We start from the raw sequence: 12,626 nt of genomic DNA, 5'->3' as shown, positions 1-12,626 counted from the left end.
TTATTTATCTCTAACAATCCTTCTGGGTCGGGTCACATTGAAGGATTTTAGATCATTTTAGATCATTTTTAGTGTGGGGTCGGACTTCGATCAGGAATATCGGGAATATCACAACGGATAACACGGAGATGTACTAGTATCGGCGACACCGGCATCTAGACTATACTCTATACATTGAGGTTAATTTAAATGAAGGCTTGAAGGACCCGGAAGTGGATACGTCGGTTAACATTTGGATATGAAGATTTGAAGGATCATTTATGGCCGAGTCCGAGTCCGAGTCTATACTGCATAAGCACATGAGAGTACAATTATTTGTAGCATTTTTTTGTACACTAGCATGTGTACATGTACCCACTGTGTAGTAAGCACTACCGTATTATCTCAAATTCAGGTTCTAATGTATCTTCCAGGGGTTAACTGGACCAGATGTCAAATGCAAAGCTCGTTATTCCCCTGACCAGTCGGTATCTCCCCTGAATTCAACCATGGAATAAGAAAAGAAAAAAAGAAAAATTCCATGACATTTTCCACGTTTCTAGAACATCCAGGATTGTACATCCGAGTGTGCCGAGTTTAAAAAATTCGTCAGCTTTCTCAAGAGTATCCATGATGAATACTATACCAGATAAAAGAACCGGGGAACCCCCAGTTTGGATTGAAAAAGCTTAATTGAACGGGCGCTTTGTACGCGCCCATTGGTTCTTCTCTTTCTCTTTGCCACATCCCTGTCCCAATGGTTCAAAGTGATTGGATTTGCGTAATCTGTGACCAACAGCTGAGCATAGCCAGTGACCGTGTTGGACTTCCACTCGGTACCAACTGCATCCACTTCCCGGTCGTTAACTTGACGAGTCAGCATCTGATTCACTATGATCGCCCTGTGGTTCCGAAACACCTTTTCCCCACAAGGGTAAACCTTCAGTGTCTGGGCGGTCTGGATCCCATTGTGATTTGACTGGTGATTCGGGAGTTTCTTGCCGCTGAAACTAGGGGGGGAAGATGCATATCCATTGTCACTCCACTAAGTGGAAGGATCAAAGAAATACGTACGTACTACGGAGTCTACGGAGTACGTCCAGATGGAGCACGGAATAATACTAATAAGCGAGATGACTATGTTTCTTCTCAGTTTTCTTTCGCGCTGAGTCTATACCATTTCTATCCTAGTGGGGCTAGACCACTAGGATAGATATATGCATCAGACGTAAGGCATCTGATTGATTGCCTCTGATCATGTTGGACGTGTCGCCGCGCGGATGATCCACTCAATACATTCAATTTTTCTTTTTCGGATTATCTATCAAACTATCCGATTGAAAAAAAAAAAAGCTGAACAAAGAAATCAGAAAAAAAAAAAGAACGCCTAAGCTTATCTAAATCGTTCACCTGAAAAGACCAGAAAAGGATGTTCTGGACTTCCATGGATGATCGGCCTGGTTCCGGGTTCCACGTCTTTCTATGGTTCAACCATTGCGGTTATCTATTCCTCCTGGTGGAATGGGCCTAACCGTGCAAAAGTGGATAAGATCTCATCCTAACTTACACAATATTGTGGGACCCGCCGTTCGAGGGTCTAATTCTTGGTCTAATTCTTGCCGACCTCTGCCTCCGCGTTTCGCATCTCTCACATGGGCCCTGTCATGCATGTCCCACTGGAGTCTCAAGATCTGGTCGGCTGGGTACTGCCCGCCACCGTGGATCACTTTTTTCCCCCCTGATGTGGATATAAGACTTGCATTGAACCTCCTTTGTCCAGCCTTTTTTTCCCCCCATCCTCCATCGGCGCTTAGTCTCTCCTTCATTACTCGTGCGATATTTCGCCGCGACTCTCTCTTTTACATTCATTTTTTTGCAGGACAAAAATACAATCCCTCTACGGGCTGGACAATTGCATTTTCCTGCATACATTCCTTCAGATCAATCAAGATCATCAGTCTTTGACAGACAATTCAATCCAATCTTTCCAAAGGTTATATACAGAAGCGCCCGATCTATACAAACTTTCGCGATGCACGCTCTTTCCACTCTCCTTTTCGCTGGACTCAGCACTGCGACCTACACTCTATTGGAAGACTACCCAACCGACTCGTCATTCTTTGACAAGTTCACCTTCTACACCGTGAGTTTTTGGCAGTATCTGGTAATCTGATGATGGATGTTAACAAATTCTCTAGGAGACCGACCCTACTGATGGCTACGTGACTTACGTCGACAACTCTACTGCCGCAAGCGATGGTCTGATTAGCGCCTCGAGCGGCTCTGTCTACATTGGTGTTGATGACACCAATGTTGCTAGTGGCTCTGGCCGCAACAGTGTGCGCCTCACCAGCACCAGCACCTACAACGAGGGTCTCGTCATCTTGGATTTGGCACACATGCCCGGAAGCACCTGCGGTACTTGGCCTGCATTGTATGTTTCATGCTATAAAAAAACGAAGGGAAAAACAAGGACTAATGTTTTCTAGCTGGATGCTTGGCTCCGACTGGCCTAACAATGGCGAGATCGATATCATTGAGGGTGTCAACCAGCAGTCCACCAACCAGATGACCCTGCACACCAGCGACGGCTGCACCATTAACAACTCGGGCTTCTCCGGTACTCTCGAAACCAGCAACTGCTACGTCGAGGCCTCCGGCCAGTCTTCCAACGCCGGTTGCGCTATTATTGACAGCTCCACTTCGTCTTACGGTGACGGATTCAACAACGCCGATGGTGGTGTTTACGCTACTGAGTGGACCAGCGACTCCATCAACATTTGGTTCTTCGCCAACGCAAGCGTTCCATCCGATATTACCAGCGGTAGCCCCGATCCCTCTGGCTGGGGTACTCCCGATGCCAAGTTCTCCGGAGACTGTGATATCTCCTCGCACTTCAGCAACCTCCAGATCGTACGTTTACACTCATAACTGAAATCGCCAAGATTATAATTAACAGATTTCCTTTAGGTCTTTGACATTACTTTCTGCGGTGATTGGGCTGGTGACGTCTGGTCTGACGGAAGCTGTGCCTCTTACGCCAGCACCTGCGATGACTACGTTCAGAACAACCCCTCCGCTTTCTCCAACACCTACTGGAGCATCAATTCTCTCAAGGTCTACCAGGAAAGCACCAGCGCCAGCATCAGTGTCAGCATCGGCGATGACAACAGCGAGTCCCACCACTCTCACGGTCACAGCCGTCGCTCTGCACACGGTCGTGGAAGCCGTATGCACCGCCGTGCTGAACATGCTCAATAGAGGATTGGGTCCTGGTAGATTTGAGATTTGAGATGTGAATATACGATTTTATTACCATCTTTGATGGCTTCTTGTGGATGTTGATCTGAGATCTTGATTGTTTTATATTCTTTCCCGCTGGCTTCGGTTGTATTTTTTGATTCTTTGCATGGTGCCCATCTTTTTAGGTGTTCGGCAGCATTGTTTTATTTGTCTTGACTATATCTGGAGATGTTGATGTCGTTGTTGATGTTTATTGAAATACCCACCACTCGTTTAGAAAGCATATTTGCATTGCATCAATTTTTTGAAATGCATTGAATAGAAAAGTTATTGCATATTAGATAAACCATGCTCTTTCAGACAACATTGAAGTAGAAGTAGTTCAAGTTATTGGAAATAAGTTGATCTTCCAAGTTTCTGCTTTCATGTGTAAGCTACTAGCTTTGGAGTCGCAGGGGTTCACATTTGAAAGGATGGCCAACATTTTGAACGCACCTGGGCATGATTTAAGCGAACTTAAAAGAACTTGAACTCGTCCCATCCCCCTCCCCTCTTCTCTTCTTTCCCCAGTATCACCTTTACCTAAATCATTATCTACATCTACTCCATTCTATTTTTATTGAGAATTTCTTTACCACATACAAAGTCAGGATTCTTGGCCAGAAGCCATCTGCACAACCCAGGAAACCAACACCCCAAACCCCCTCTATCCATCTATTGAGGTGCTGCTTGAACTCCAGCTGTCCCTCGAGAATGAGTTTGAACCGCGGTTACTACTTGAGGTTTTGATTTGACTCTGGATATCCCTTAAGGTACTAGGTACTTAAGCTCCGGTATCCTGTTAAGTAACACCTTAGGGGACAAACAACCACACCCTCTCACGCAACAGCTCAAGTGGCAACCGCGATCAAGCTGATTCTCGAGGGACAGCTGGAGTTCAAGCAGCAACCTGATTCATATTATTCCTAAAATTATCTCAGATGTCTCTTTCAGATTTTGTCCGTATCAGATGGTTTCAGTCTGAACCAACAACTGGAGTTTGTATTTGCCCAAGGCACTCCTGCATCTCAAGCCTCTTTTGACTCTTTTCTTCCCCTGTCTCATTTTGCCGCCTTGTTCAAGTTTCTTTGAGTGCGCTGTGTCAAGCTCAGTCAATATGGATCCTCTATCTAACTTTCAGTTGATGAATTTCTTCAGCCGATATAGTCCAATCACCAGGGAGATTTGCGATGACGTAGTTGCTATCATTGCTAACGGTGGAACTATCAAGCCCACACCTGTGCAAGGTGCACAGAGCTACACTGTTCAAGTCGGCGATGAAACCAATGCCTTCATCGTTCAGTTCCGTGGTCCTCAAAATACGCTAGATTTTGAACACCTAAATGCCGCGCAGGAGACTTACGGAGGATTAGTGCCTACCTGCAAAAATCTTGATCAGTTTGATCTCAAGGTACACCTCCTACGGATTTACAAGATGAACTACATACATGGTGATGCACTTCTTCAAGTCAATGCCATTCTCCATTCTCCATCACCCTGAGAACTTTCATCTTCTGGAACAGACTGTACAAGATTTTGCTAGGTATCATTACCGCTTTAATCTCAAGGTTCCATGCTAATAGACATTAGATTCTGTTCTCGTGCATGGCTGAATCGACCATCGCTACCCTCCTTCAACAAAGCCTCAATTCAGAACAATCATTCTTCCAGCCTCGACCGCATGATGAACCTATTACCAAGTCGCTTCCATCCTTTGCTGGATACACTTGAAAGCCAAATCCCATCTCTTTTCGCAGATGATTATCTGATAGTACTCAACCGTGGGGACGTCCTTGAGAATAATATCCTTGTGGATGTCAACACTGGAAAGTTAACTGGTATTGTCGATTGGCGCGATGCAGAGCTAGGCCCCTTTGCTATGAACTGTGGGGACTAGAGAATATTCTCGGTATTCGCAAGACAACTTGCATGGCATTTCATCCACGGAATATTGAACTTCGTCAAAAATTCTGGAAGACACTTTTTTATGAGATGGGTGATGTGTCTGAGGAAATCAAGATGGTTATTCAGACTGCGAGAATGGTTGGGATTGTCTTGGCTAATGAGTTCGATGTTGCTGAGACTTCTGAGGAGGATCAAGTGATGCAGCTGGCTGTTGTTGAGTCGATGACTCTGGGTTTGTCTGATATTGGGTTGGATATCAGATAAAATGAGAGAGTTGGTAACTAAGCTCTACATATAGCGATAATGCTTAAGTTAGATACTTCGTCTCAATATACTTTTATATGTACCTCAGACTTCATCACGATATTCTTTCCATGAAAACTTCAAGGAGCTCCGACTAATTTGAAGGTCTTCCATCTATCTATTCTCCAAGTTCTTCAGCTTCATACTATGAAATCTTTCGGATGTTGTAAATTGTGCCTAACAGACTCCGGCTTCAAACTTATTTCGGTGCATCTATCTCATCACAATTAGCACTATTGCCCTAGAACCTTATGAGGCATACATCATGATATAATATGTACTTACCTCCTTTATCACAAGTAAATCGGATACTATCTGGCCGTGGTGGTCGCTTTGCATCTCCGTATTCATAGACAGTGGGATTTGCCCTCGGCGCTTGATCTAGACATCCTGAGTAAAGTGATTTTGACTTAAGACAGGATCTCTCATTCCACTCACCATCATTACTGTCTGGATGGCGTTCCTTTTCAGAATTTTGTCGGTTTTTGATGGAGATGGTACTCGTATTAGAGGCACTGTCCTCTATAATCATATTCTCTTTGCTCCCTGATGGTTGTGGCATTATGGATTCGAGCTTTAAATACGCAAAATTGAACTTTCAAGCTGGAATGAACATTTGAATATCTGTAGACTCGAGTTTGAGGATTATATCTGTACGCTGAAGTGCACTTGTGCCTCTTATCCTGTTGTTACGCTAATGTGACGTCACAAGCATACTGAACTGGGGCAAAGTACTCACCTGGGCAGTGCTCAAGTGCTGGTAGTATTGATATTCCCTATGATTAGAGAGGCACTTGAACATTTGAAGCGTCCAGCATACTACTAGTAAACATTTCAATACAGAATCATAATTTCATTTCATCAAACACGCGTTGAGATCATAGTGGCACATTTTCATACATCATGCCCATCCCGGCAGTTAAAACAGGTAAAAATAAACCAAACGCCATGATCATGAACCATAGCTCAGAAAGAAAGATAAACATAAAAGTACAGTTAAGGGGTCTTGAATCATTTCGCGTGGCTGACCATCTCAGCATATAGATCAGCTGGAATCTTCGGTGCTAAAAGCACGGTTAGAGCGATAATCTTCTCGGCATCGAGGGGAGGTAGATTTCGGAGAATTTTGTTTGGACTAAGATGGTTAGGTTAGTATTACTGATATTTCATAGCATTGCCAATGCAAGTCGAGTACTCACTTGTCGCTCTCAAGAAGAGAGTCTCGCATGCGGAGTAATTGAGCCACAATGCAAACAATATTCAAGTGTGTGCCATATGCAAAGAGGAAATCCCATAGATGAAGAACCTCTGGAAGAGGTGGTGTGCAGGCACAAAATGTGAGGACAGATGGGAAAGCATAGAGCTCAGCATGCATTCCCTTGGAGAAAAGATGGGCAGCTAATTTAGGCTCCACAACTTCCAGACACCTATCGACCAGTCGGAGACCCTTATGCACGCCATCCATAGCTCCACGGATGTAACCTGGACATTCCTTCGTGACGAAGTAATGGAATAAAGCGTATGCTTCAACTTCGCTGCGGGCTGCATAAAGGAATGGCGCGCAAAGGACATTCATGCCTTGCACGTACATCGCAGTCTCGTTAATTGTAGCGCTGTTTGAAGATCCCGGTTCCTCCGACTCCTCCTCGATTCTAGATGGTGTGATTACCAGGAGCTCCATTTCAAGTCTCCTGGAGGAAGAAGGCCGGGATTTGGGTCTTGGTTTCACTTTCGAGTCGTGCAGTTTCCATGCTACAGCGTTGAGCAATCGGATGAGACTGGCTTCAGTGACGCGGCGCTTGAAAAGGGGGTCGGTGGCTAGAGTACGGAAAGTGTCATTGCGGATTTTGGCGTAGGCTGGAGAACGGCCACGGTGGATAAGAGCGAGGTAGTCGTCGGTCGGTACAGGAGGGATGTTGAGAAGAACCAGCCATAGGTAGATTCGATATGGAGACTATAAGGTTATTAGAAAAACGCGATCAAAATGGAGGTACTCGTTGCCCCCAATTCAATAGGAGTAAAAACTGACCATGCCGTCTCCATCTGCATCAACTCTGCATGACAACACAAGATACTTCAGTTCTTGTAAACCCTCACTGGTCTTGCCATTATGTGGCCCATCGCGTAGCAGGTTCTCCAAGAGCGACCGCTTAATACCGATGCCCGAGCCAGTTTTCCGTGCTGGGCGTCTTTGCGCCGGGACTGTAGACGCTAGAGCTGCGGCTCGAGCAGCCGCGTCACTGTTTGATCGAGTTCGGCGATGCGTGGGAGTTCGCGCAGTAATGCTACCCGGTGTCACCGCCGACCCTGTTTCGGTTGCGCGAGCCCCTGAAGAGCGAGATGACTGGGTTTGTGCGATCAGGGCGCTAGACGTCGTCAGGACTTGATGAGATCGGATCTTTCGCAGATTGCGCATCGTTCGCGGTGAGGCCGGGGGGTCATCAAGGCCATCAAAGGCCCAAGAGGGCGGATGCTGGGACATCCTGGATTAAATCTGCATTTGATGATAGCTACACGCACATAAAAAAAGCTGTTGTTGTGTTCAGTTGGGAAAGAAATCAGGTTGCCGTGGAGGCTGGAGGATGATTTTCTGCCGTTGAAGAAATGCGGAGCACGCGCATCCTTTTAAACAAATATTCCGTCTAGATTTTTCAAGTTGTAATAGTTCTTTATGGCTTCTCCTTGAGTATTTGAGTATTTCAAGTATTTCAAATAGTTTTGTTACATGTCATCTTCATTGGTTCTGAGATATAGATTCATCCCTAATCTTGCATAAAGAACACGAGCGCATACCTCCCCCCCGTAATCCTTGTATAAAATGAAAACACCACCAACGCCCACTAGTAAACATTGATATTGTCATACAATTCAAGACGGAACAGTGCCAGTCTCTCGTCGCCCATTATTTCCATTCTCTCCTCCACCTACCACACTGCGAACAAAATCATGGTATTGGAAAACCTCGCCTCTCTTTCCCATCCCACCTGTAATTGCGCCTCGGCCTCCAAACGCACGGCGTCCAGTAAACCCATTAAAAACTTCATCAATCTGGCGTTCTGTCAGGGGCATTCCTCCATCCTCAGGCGCTGTATGAAGTAAAGCATCACGTAGCTCTGCTACATCAACTTGACCATTATCATCATCATCAAATGCCGCCAGGGCATTGAGCAGTTCTTGAGAAGAAGACATTGGGGACATCAATTGAGATAGGGTGTTTAAAAAAGTAGGAAAGTTGATTGTCTGCCCAGCTCCAGGCGGGAAAAATGAGGCAAGAGATGAGGCCGATGCATCTTGGCCTGGGCAGTAGAAACAATGTCAGTAAAAGTTTATATGGGCGCATGGTTTTTGTCCATCAATGTGCTTGACCACTCACCCAGATTTGTCAAAACTTCAGCAACGTCATCCTTGTTTACTAGTCCATCGTTGTCCCGATCAAGGACCTGGAATGCCTCTCTGATCTCTCTCAGCTGATTTGGAGGGATCTTAGATGAGGCGTCGGTATTTGCGACCACAACTCCGCTAGAGCTGCTCAGAATCGGCGAGGTATGACCTGGCGAACGTGCTCCTTTGGTAGGTGAAGGAGGTAGTTCGCGCGTGAACTTAGGCTGAGGGATTGGATCCGCCGCCCGCGGGGAAAAAGAATCTTCATCTTCAACGGTGTATGACTGATTCAACTTGCTGGGCGATACCATCGGCGTGTATCCTCTACTAGGAGAGCTACCTGGAGTCGCGGGGCGACCAGATGGTGGGGAGTTAGGCGTTGAAGGCCGGCGGAATGGCGAGGCCCGCTGGCCGCCAAAGGATAGAGGAGAGAGTTTGAAGGTTGGATTATTCGCCTGCATTTTGAGATGTGGTTAATATTAGAATCTTGTTATTCTTTTGATTCAGGGCCTTACCATTGTTGGTTCAAGGTTGTACAGTGAGTTGATGATGAAAGTAAACAATGCCCCGGCAACAAAGTCGGCCCGACCCACTTATATCACTAAGCCTAACCACAAAACATCCATTGGAAAACCACTCAATTATATAGTAAATTTGATGATATTATACCTAGTTATGGAAGTCAGGCGAGCCTATCTGAGCCGTGGGCCTACTGTGCTTGCTCTGCTCCTGATAATTTGGATGTCCATTGAACGCCAAATGCGCTGATTCGATTATACAAGCTAGGTAAGCTACTGCAGGAAGCTTGACACATTCATCTGGTATAAAATAACAGAATTTGCGATTAAAGGTGATGTCAATATCTACTAGTGTATCACCTGAAAATATAATTAACTCGCTCTCATCACACATGACCATAACTCCAAAACTCAAGGACAGCAAAGAATGGACCCCTTCTATATCAGAAACATTCCCAAGTGAAGTTCGCAGGTTTATAAGTCCGTACAAGCTCACAATACCTCCCAGAAAAAAGCACCAAGAGTGAGACAAATGACCGAGACAAGGCTAACGCCAGAAACTGGAAGCGCCGCAGCAGATCCCGCAGTAACACTGAAAGACCCTGTAGTAACATTGATAGACGCAAACCCAGTTCCACACTGCTCATTCACGATTTTGGCAGAAGCAATATAATCCGAGTCAAGCTCTTGATCATCGACTGTCGCCCACTGAGAGTAGATATACATCGTCTCTCGAAGACATTCATTGCAAGTAAGGTCACCCTTAGTGAGAGGGTTTCCAATGGGAATGAAATAGACATCATAGTCATTTGGAGCTGTAGTGTTTGTAACAGCATCCACAAAACAATAGTCTTGCGTATCTGAATTCTTCAGACAAGTAGCCTGGTATACTGGCTCGTAAGCCCTCATTTCTTGGTATGCGCTCGTAACAACTGAGTTATTCGCATTATAGTCGGGTCCACAGTTATCTTGTTGGATCATCTCAGCCGCTAGTCCAGTCATGATAGACTGACATTTATCAACCGACTCCGAGCATGTGGTATTCAACACACGCGCGGTATCTGTAGCTGAACTCAGATCGTGAAAGAAGGCGTTGGAGTTTTCGAGGAGCAGGGAAACCGCATGACAATCTGTCACTGTGGAGTTATCGCGGAACTTTTCGAAGAATGCCACGCAGCTGGCGTTAGCGAAATCGTTGGATATTGTATCATATGCTTCTGGCATCGACCATGAAGTATCGGTGCTCGCATTGAGGATTCTTCGCTGCAGGGAAATGTCATGGCCAAGCTCCTGGCTGAAGGAATTCTCCAGTTCATGGTGGTCATGTTCATCAATCGGGCTGTTGTCGCGGGACTCGAGGGGCGAAGATTGTTCTTGAAGATCGAGATCAACAACGTTGATGATCTGACCATGTGGATCTGAGGCAGATCGCGGGATGTTGGCAGTTATATCCGGTGCAATTGTGGTTGGATGAGCCAGTGTTGATATTGGCGAGAGACAGAGAATAATTATTAAGATTAGAATGGTATGGTTATAAAACCCAACGCTTTTTGGTTGTCGGCGAACTTGGCCGGATTGCGACCGACCAGGCCGAGGAGATTCTTCTGATTTCATAGAGAGTGAACAGCGTTCCCTGCGACTGACGAAGCAGTTCGAAGAGACGCCAGTAGCCTCCATATTGGAAGGCTAGAAAAAAACGAGCGACGGGCCCTGGCGGGCGATCAAAAGAGGGGAAATGCGACTGAGCGCTACAGAGTCGATCTCATGGCCACGCAAAGATGTTGGCCCCCAACCGCAATAAATGAATGATAGCGTCAGCGAGTCATTCAAGACCCGAGATGTTCGACGCCGATGATCTTCTCCAACGTGAGAACCCTTAAGAGGGAACAGGAGGTAATATACGGACAGATTAAGCAGGGAACTCGGCAGAGTATGGAGACCCGTACCGAATCGTTTCGGTTCTCTCTCATTTCATTTTGGTGCTTTTAATCTTGGATAATCTCGTATGAGAGTAGCGGCTGAGCCCTAGCGAAAGCCATGTCGTGCGCTAATCCCCGAAAGTAGACCAGCCCGGGGACTAGATCGTTCTGTGGAGTCGGATCCCGTCGGGGCACATCATGGTTCCCCCTGAACTGCGAAGGTGTTTTGACACTTGGACCAGCTGTCGTACTCTAGCATGACAGGAATAACGAAAGAGAAGATTATGGCTCAACGGATTGCCCAGCTCGTGTAGGCCAGACCAGTCCATATGATTCGCGAGTCGATCATAAACTTGGAATATCCAAAAGTCAGATGAATATCCATTGCACCGCGACAACCTTGGAAGAACCAATCGATTGTAATGCATCGTATTCAGTTTCCCGAGTACTCGTATACATAGCCGAAAAAAATTGTTAATTGTTCGTATGCTCACCACGAACTTGAAAGGGATGACCTAACGTGGAAACCATCCTTGCCTACCTACATCCATATGTAGTTAGTCCGTCGCGGTGCTCTCTACATTTACAGTTGATCAATAACAGAAAAACATTGACTAGGCACTCCACATGGGCGGGACTAGCACTAGCACTTACGTTTGTTTAATCAATTCCACTCCAAGTCTCCAATACTCGTTGGCGCTAGTACTTCCACAGAAGTTACAAAGACAGCGTGATCTTAGGCTTCGGTGGGATTGTTTCCAGTACTGTCGACCAATTGATACAGACTCGGACCAGTTGCCATCAATATCCTTGAATGCTGAGATTGAGCATCAAAGTCGCTAATCATGCAAGTCTTGCTGCAAGCCCCTCATCAGACCAGGAAGCATCTGAGGCCAATGCAAAGCTTTCTGTGGGTATGGGACCAGTCTAATGCATTGTGACGATGATAATGCTGGAATGGCCTGATATGATCATACCAGATAGACATCCACACATTGAAATCATGACGAATGCCAGAATCGAATTAAAATAGCAGGTAACTCGTAATAGAGTTTTGATTGTGTCGTCGTGGACCAATTGACATGTTAATCGTTAAATCTTCCCAATGAGCCTAAATCCACTCTAGAAGTACTCCGGTGTCCTTCCCATCCTTTTTCCAGCCCAGACCCATGCTGTTATATCCAGTGTCGATTCCAAGATATTATATATAATATCTTGTTTAAACACCGGTGCTACCAAAGCCTCCAGCACCACGGACACTCTCCTCCAGCTCCTCAACGACAGCGACTTCGGGAGTGTAAATCTGTAATCAAGTTAGGATCTAAGTCCGTCGGAGTTT

At 45.8% G+C, this 12,626-nt stretch overlaps 6 protein-coding genes across 6 annotated transcripts; 2 read left to right on the top strand and 4 right to left on the bottom strand.

Annotated features, from left to right (window-relative positions):
* Positions 1 to 2,011: 2,011 nt before the first annotated feature.
* On the top strand, positions 2,012 to 3,240 carry N7483_010027 (glycoside hydrolase family 16 protein; the record flags this gene model as incomplete). Its single annotated transcript, XM_057093454.1, has 4 exons — positions 2,012 to 2,122; positions 2,178 to 2,413; positions 2,469 to 2,892; positions 2,950 to 3,240. The coding sequence occupies 4 exons, from the start codon at positions 2,012 to 2,014 to the stop codon at positions 3,238 to 3,240; spliced, it is 1,062 nt and encodes a 353-aa protein (XP_056939425.1).
* A 1,138-nt stretch (positions 3,241 to 4,378) lies between these two features.
* On the top strand, positions 4,379 to 5,477 carry N7483_010026 (Protein kinase-like protein; the record flags this gene model as incomplete). The annotated part of the gene is made up of 5 exons (XM_057093453.1): positions 4,379 to 4,672; positions 4,731 to 4,804; positions 4,852 to 5,099; positions 5,159 to 5,414; positions 5,465 to 5,477. 5 exons carry the CDS (start codon positions 4,379 to 4,381, stop codon positions 5,475 to 5,477), a joined length of 885 nt encoding a protein of 294 aa, XP_056939424.1.
* Positions 5,478 to 5,702: 225 nt separating this feature from the next.
* On the bottom strand, positions 5,703 to 6,031 carry N7483_010025 (uncharacterized protein; the record flags this gene model as incomplete). The annotated part of the gene is made up of 2 exons (XM_057093452.1): positions 5,703 to 5,710; positions 5,755 to 6,031. The coding sequence occupies 2 exons, from the start codon at positions 6,029 to 6,031 to the stop codon at positions 5,703 to 5,705; spliced, it is 285 nt and encodes a 94-aa protein (XP_056939423.1).
* Positions 6,032 to 6,480: 449 nt separating this feature from the next.
* On the bottom strand, positions 6,481 to 7,951 carry N7483_010024 (TBC domain-containing protein; the record flags this gene model as incomplete). Its single annotated transcript, XM_057093451.1, has 3 exons — positions 6,481 to 6,604; positions 6,669 to 7,423; positions 7,499 to 7,951. The coding sequence occupies 3 exons, from the start codon at positions 7,949 to 7,951 to the stop codon at positions 6,481 to 6,483; spliced, it is 1,332 nt and encodes a 443-aa protein (XP_056939422.1).
* Positions 7,952 to 8,337: 386 nt separating this feature from the next.
* On the bottom strand, positions 8,338 to 9,311 carry N7483_010023 (uncharacterized protein; the record flags this gene model as incomplete). Its single annotated transcript, XM_057093450.1, has 2 exons — positions 8,338 to 8,765; positions 8,843 to 9,311. 2 exons carry the CDS (start codon positions 9,309 to 9,311, stop codon positions 8,338 to 8,340), a joined length of 897 nt encoding a protein of 298 aa, XP_056939421.1.
* Positions 9,312 to 9,860: 549 nt separating this feature from the next.
* On the bottom strand, positions 9,861 to 11,045 carry N7483_010022 (uncharacterized protein; the record flags this gene model as incomplete). The annotated part of the gene is made up of 1 exon (XM_057093449.1): positions 9,861 to 11,045. One exon carries the CDS (start codon positions 11,043 to 11,045, stop codon positions 9,861 to 9,863), a length of 1,185 nt encoding a protein of 394 aa, XP_056939420.1.
* Between the last annotated feature and the right edge of the window lie 1,581 nt (positions 11,046 to 12,626).

This window comes from Penicillium malachiteum, assembly GCF_028827825.1.
Source record: "Penicillium malachiteum strain IBT 17515 chromosome Unknown utg000005l:1.0-9002435.0:326005.0-9005861.0, whole genome shotgun sequence".
Classification (NCBI taxonomy): Eukaryota; Fungi; Ascomycota; class Eurotiomycetes; order Eurotiales; family Aspergillaceae; genus Penicillium; species Penicillium malachiteum.
Note: the sequence above shows the minus strand (reverse complement) of the source record. Positions and strands in the feature narration are given on the sequence as shown.